The sequence below is a fragment of the Poecilia formosa genome, unplaced genomic scaffold (assembly GCF_000485575.1).
Source record: "Poecilia formosa unplaced genomic scaffold, Poecilia_formosa-5.1.2 Scaffold36, whole genome shotgun sequence".
In the NCBI taxonomy this organism is placed as follows: domain Eukaryota; kingdom Metazoa; phylum Chordata; class Actinopteri; order Cyprinodontiformes; family Poeciliidae; genus Poecilia; species Poecilia formosa.
The window spans coordinates 1,627,925-1,634,791 of NW_006799975.1; the positions used below are offsets into that span (position 1 = coordinate 1,627,925).

General features: G+C 38.9%; 1 protein-coding gene across 2 annotated transcripts in view; it reads right to left on the bottom strand.

The window, feature by feature from the left end:
- Positions 1-6,867, bottom strand: part of ldlrad4b (low density lipoprotein receptor class A domain containing 4b) — a 221,357-nt gene that overhangs the window by 110,590 nt on the left and 103,900 nt on the right. For both annotated transcript variants that reach the window (XM_007550451.2, XM_016670623.1), the window contains one exon: positions 5,844-5,984. In XM_007550451.2, coding sequence (XP_007550513.1) covers positions 5,844-5,984 — 141 coding nt within the window. The remainder of the gene's footprint in view (positions 1-5,843; positions 5,985-6,867) is intronic.

Consider the following 6,867-nt stretch of genomic DNA (forward strand, 5'->3'; position numbering starts at 1 on the left):
TGTGTTGCCATAAAACAATGTGGAATCTTCAGTATTTTTGTGTTTTTGTAGAACAAATGGTCAGGTTCCAGAAGAATTTGTTTGAATAACTGCTCCTGAAAAGGATGGAGGCTGGCCTTCAAAGTGTTTAAAGAGCTTGAAACCTTTCCTGGATTGATGGGCAGCAACAACAACCAAGGTCAATGTTTCCCCAAAATGCATTTTTGTCAAGAACTCACTGAGTGGCTGAAAATGAAATAAAGTCTTCAATTTGCAAGCATTCTCAACAAAAAGGCCACTTCCATGTGGATGACAGGTGCAAACACAGTGGAAGAAATGTGTTTTGAAAGGCATCCATGTTAGTGTGGACACACACCGACTCAGGCAGGCAAGTTCTGTAGACAGCTGAAGGCTAGATAGACTTTTTATTATCACACGTTTACACTTAAAAAGCTAAAAATGCTATACAAGTCTGATGTCATTTCAATGTAGACCATGGTGGTAAGAGTTCGCCCTGCAATCTGTGGGTCGCTGGTTTGATTCCCACTCCATCTGCCTCTGTCATTGTATCCTTAGCCAAGCTACTGGACTGCAGCTCTGACTACAGTCCAGAAGTTTGCCATCAGTGTGTGAATGTGTGCATGAATGGGAATTACTGATTTCTTTGCAAAGCATTTTTGTGGGTCCTGAAAAGTGCTATACAAGTCTGGTGTTAATTCATAAAATGTACAATTTAAAGAGGATGCACTAGATAATGACATAATCCCTACAAAAAAAAAGCTGTTGTTGAGTTATGATTGAGAACGGCTAACAGGAGCCAAGAGGACAGTCAAGCAATTATGGAATAATTTAGCAGCAAAAACATTTATTTTAGTTAAAAATGTTGCTAATTTTGTCAATACATAGTTTGATTAATATGCAATAAAATACAGACCCTGCAATTAACCAGATTCAAAATTTTTATAAACTCCCATCACTGATCAGAAGATACTTAATGTTAGACGTATGGAGTCGATAAGAAATCAAAGATCTTTGACTTTTCACTCTGACAAGTCTCTTACAATAGAGATAAAGAAATTAAACAGTCAGAAATAGTAGCAGTGCTCAGTTAATTAGTAGTTTAAGACCACTATCGTTTGATATGAGTGATATAACACACCAGCCGTCTTTCATACTGAATTCAAAGAAATTTGTAGCCAAAGCATCGTGGGCCTTCAGTTATTAGATTTAAAGAGTGTTCAAAATTTGATTTAAAAAAAAGGGGAATTCCAAAATGAGACATAAGTGCACTAAATTTAAAACTGTTTAAAAATATTTCAACAATGTCAACAAAAGGCCTTGAGCACCATTGCCATATTAATAATCTATGCGAGCAATTCAAATGGCTACCTGATATCATTCACCGTCCAGTCAATGCTTTATGTCATTAAACAGAACAAGATCATATTTAATTACTGTTTTTTTTTGTTGTTGTTGTTATTTTGGGGGGTTTTGCGCTATGATGCTAAAACAACTGGCAGTTGTGGTGACTGCCTCCATTGGAGGGTCCGGGTGTGTGTGCGTGTGTGTGTGTGTGTGTGTGTGGGGGGGGGGGCGTAGATAAGCTGGGTGGGGAGCAGAGGAGGTGCGGGCAGTGAGATGTGGGGCGTCAGGCTGCAGTGTGTCTAGACAGTATTCATGATCCATCTGTCTGCCACCGCCACGGCAACAGCCAGCGGCAGCAACAAGATGGCAAACTCCATTACCACACAAACATTTGCTACGTCTCTATCATTATCCTTCTCTTTTCCCTCCTCATCCCCCTTTCTTTCCATCTATCCCACCGTCTAGCTCCATCTTCTCTCTTTTATCGCTCCTCTCCCTCCGTCTCTGTCTCCGATCTTTTCAAAACCCTGTCAGCTCTTTTTTTTGCCAATAACTCCCTTTTCTCCTTTTCTCTCTTTCTTCACCCATCCCTCGCTCCCTCCGGGTCTCTCAGGCATCGCAGGAAAATGTGCACCAGCTCAGAAAATTACAATCGCTCTACAGCTTTTCCCACAGCAGACACATTAGCATTCACCCCAGACACCTGAATACAGTATTTTAAGTACCCATCTCAAGGTTGTATTTATCAGGAATGACCCCTCCCCCCAGCCCCCCTACTCTATCAAACGCCTGCCAAAACTCCCTAACCCCACCAACAAAACAAGAACAAACTAAAAAAAAGAAAGTTTCTCACTACACCTTGAGAGAGAGGTAGACAGAGGAGAAGGGGAAAAAATAGATGAATTCACAAAACAAGGTTGGAGAGGTGAAAAGCATTTACGGGGAGGGGGAGGGAAGTGGATGAGGGAGGATGAGATGAGAGAAAAAAGATGGAGGAGAAGGTAAGGAGCCCTGCCAGACACACACGTACCGCTCTCTCTCAGAAAGCCAAGGATGAAAGTGCTGCTGTAAAAAGTTTCCCCTCTCCTCCTAAAAGTTGTTGAAAGCAACTGCTGCAGCACATCAAAGTGGTCTGGCAGACAGCCATCGAAGAAGCCCACTGGTGTCCTTCACCCTCTCTCTCTCCCTCCCTCCCTCTCTCTTTATCTCTATCTCTCTTTCCCTCTGTCTCTGCATCTCTCCTCCCCCCCGTCTCCATCCCTCCCCTGATGTTCCCATTGATCATGACGAGCTGAGGGAACGTTCTCAGCTCGTTCCCTGGACAGTGGAGCTCAACAGTTCATATCGAGCTCATATAGTACGACACGAACAAATCCACAAGTACAGCATGAAATACAGAGAACAAAATGCTTTTTCCCCCTTAAAGGGGCAGTAATATGCATTCTTCAGAAATACACTGGTATTTTATAGCACAATCAAGCAATTATATTACCTCCAGTTGTTATGAAAATTATATATATTAAATATGATTTAAAAAAGTTTGACTTTGTAATTTAACTCCTTGAAATTGGCTCTCTCCTGCTGAAACTTCACCTTCAGAAAGTCATCACAACACGGCTCCTCTATGAACCCTTTAAGAACATTTTTACCAGTATTGCACTGAGAAGTAGCTCCTATAATGAGCTCAGCAGATGCGCAGTTCCATAAGGTGTTTGCTAATTTCTGCCGCTAGTCTGAAGGAGCTGAGTGGGGGAGTCGTGGGCGAGGGCAGCAGTGTGAGGTGGAAGCTTGGAAGCTGCAACTCAGAGGAGGGGCTTCACCTCAAAGGTGGAGCTAGGTCCACCAAGCCGTTTTGCACAGTTGAATGGTTGCCATTGAGATTAAAGGATTTCTCAAACATGCATTAAAGAATCAATGCAACACCCCGGGTTTGTTTTTGATGAAGGAATGACATCATAACACCATCTAAAGCTTAAAAAAAGTAAATTTAACATAATACTGCTCCCTTAAATTAACTAACATTAACTTCGCAGTTTAAATGAGCATAGCTCATAACATAATCAATATAAGTATGTTGTAATTACTTAAACAGGACCCAAACCCTTTTTTTGTATATGTCAATAATCCCCAAAGTTTTCTGAAGGCACGTTTTTTAATGATTTACTTATAGAAAGAAAATTACTTGATTGAAATAGTTCCTGCCTCCTGCTTTGTATTTGTTTCTTTAGTCAAACTTTAATAGGAAATATACAGACCACTGATAATTTGCTCACTTTTTTTTCAGTAAATCAAACACAGCCATATGCAAGGCTGCGCCCTCAGAGAGAAACGGGGGTCGTGACATCAATGAATAAACAACCTGGTGCACTTTAATGTAAATGTAAATGATAAATAAATAGAAAAAGCAGGTTTATTCTTGATTAACTAGGTGCATAATTGAAGCTTTGGCCGTTCCACCTTAAACATCTGAAAACTCATTTTTGTCACAAGTAAAAAAGCTCTTCCTCTCTGTCTCATACCCTTTTCACGATACTTCAAATTAAGTAAGTTCATTTTAAAAACATTTTCACATCAAAAGGCCCTCAATGTATTTAAATTGAGTGGTTAGTATAACTGTGTAAAAAATATATTAAATCCAATTTATTTATTTATTTGAGTCAAAACTGTAATTCACTATACACCAAAAACTCACTTGAATTTAACTGAGTGTTACCAAGACCTTGACCAAAGTCAGGTTACCTTCACTCATCTTTTTCAACTAAATACATGTTTCTATTTATAGCATAGGGAGAACATACATATTTTCTTTCATTTTTTACCTTAAATATAATGTAGCAAAAGTTAGAGAACTGTATCTATTCTGATTTTCAGTACCAAACATGTAGCAGTGTCATAACTACAGACCCTCTGATCCCCGTGATGCTGGATCTGCACAGTTAAACACAAACATGTCCCATCCAAGAAGAGATACAGACTGTGGTTTTAAAAAAATGAAAAGAAAAAAAAGTGAATCACACAGATCTATTTGCTTTGTGCATCTCAGTGCAAATTACAGCAGTAGTTGCTAAAGCAAAAACCAGAAAAACATGCATGGAAAAAATGTTCTGGGTTGTTTTCAGCAGGATTCAGCCGTGATGCCAGCTGGAGGAGAGAATCTTATCAAGGATGAGATATTTTTAATCCGAGTAGAAAAGTCTGCCAGTAGAAGATGTTATCAAACCAACTGCTTGAGCTGGATAAGAATCGCTGTTTAGTAGAAGTGAAGCTACACCAACTACCCCAAAATTGTGTAAAAATTAGTTTTTGGTTTATGTTTGCTTCTGAACAATAAATAAATCAGCCATTGTGCTGCAGGCAGCGCTGCAGCTATGACAGGTTTCCATTTCTGGTCTCCAGCATTAGTGTGTGTGTTACTATAGAGATTATTGTTGAGCAGCAAAAACTTCCTAGAATGTGGACAGCCTAGAGTGTGTCAGTGTCTTCTCTGCATGAAGAGGAACAGAGCTGCAGCCACTTAAAATGGGAATATGGATATGCAGGATTTTTTTCTCTTCTTCTGCAATAAACAAATCATTATTTTGAAGCACATTTTGTAATTATTCAGGTTATCTTTGTAAAGTAAACATTTCATAATCTAAAATATTAAAGTCCAACAAAAACAGAACAACTATGAAGGGAATTCATTTTCTACAGCTTTATGTGCAGGTTTTTGCTTTTGGTAAATTAGTTTATTTTTCTGTTGTGTATAACTTGGTTTATTTGTTGGATTCTTATTTCACATCTTTGTTAGAAGTTATGTTGTTGTTATGTTGCATCATTCCAGAATTGGAGGACATTTTCTGCTCCACCCATGAAATTTTAAATAATCTATAAATAAAAAAAGCTAAAGCATTCACCAGGTGTATAAAATACACTTGTTCTGAGAAAAAAAAACATAAATAGAATTATGGCCATATAATTATTTTAATGTTAGTAAAAATCTTTTCTGAAATGAATGATCATCCAGCTTGAATATGACTCTATTTAACGCTAAAGGATTATTTGTAATAAAGATTACACTTTATTGCACTTTATCACACTTATTAGATCTATTACACTTTATTACGCTGTAATAAAGTGTCAGCCCAGTCCAGTCCTTACAGTGCAATAAAGGACTACACTGTAATTCTTTATTACAGTTTAATAAAGGATTTATTACCCTGTAATAAACCAGAGCTATTTTTGATGATTCATTACATTGTTTTCTTAAATATACAGTGGAAAATTTGAAAATAAAGAGTTGATTTTTCAACTCTCGGTTTGATATTTCTATTTTTTTAAACTAAGACAAAGAAACTATTTCTGTCTCCTGGTGGCTGACAAGAGCAACCAGCAGATGAGACGACAGTAAAACAGCAGATAGATGAGGAAAAAGAGACGAACAGCAAAAAAGAAAAAAGGAAAGATCTTTGTGTACCAGATAGAGGAGCTGAGTTGGAGCAACATCCCGCAGCACTTACAGTTGAAGATTCCAGGTGGAGGGTGCTGGGTCACCACGGGACAGTTCTCCTCGTCGCTGTTGTCCCCACAGTTATTCAGCTGGTTGCAGATCAGCGAGCCCAGACGCAAGCAATTCCCGTTGGTGCAGTGGAACTTGCACTCTGCACAGACCGCAACGCAGGGCAGGGGGGAGGGAGGAAGAGGAGAAACTTTTCTTAGTGTTGATATTAAAAGCAATTAGTCACATCAATAGAAGTGAGCTTTAACAGCAGCAGCAGCAGCAGCAGCAGCAGCAGCAGCAGCAGCGAGCTGCTTTTCATCGTAATTAAGCGAAATGTTCGGTGGTCACGCCGCCTTTGAAGAACAATAAAATATTCCAGCTGCCTGTTGTAGGACATTCTTACATTAAAACAAAAAATAGAATCAAATAATGGAAATTGTACAACAACAACAACAAAAAAAGATGTATTTTTGATCAAAACAGAGTGTCCCTGTTATTGCAGTGGAAAGAGTATGCTACTACTGATAAACTAATTGGTCTACAACAGTGAGAAACTGGGCTGCTGGGTGAAGTTTCTCGACTAAGTGTTCAGAATGTGCAAGGTTATGTGTAAAACCAAACACAAAGCAGAGTTAATGGTTTGAGTTCACATGAAAACAAGGTCAGACAACAGACAGGGGAAAAACAGGCCCTCCCATGAAAAACAACAATTGAATAAACATTTTTTTTTTCTTCAAATGAGCCTTTGATGTTTAGCAGCCTCAAACCGTAATGTGCTCTTGTCATGGTTATTACCAAAACGCTTTCCTTCTAAATATTAATATGCCTGATTAGCACTATCTGCTGAGGGGGAAGAAAAAAAAAACTCTCAAACATATGAATGTGAGAATGAAAAATATATTCTGGAGGGAATGAACAACCGAGCAGAACTTTCATCACGGTGAGGGATAACCGCAATAACAAAGTGTTTGATGCACTGGAAAGCAAGGCCGTGTTAGCGTGGCCGTAAGTGTGATATGTGTGTGTGTGTGTGTGTGTGTGTG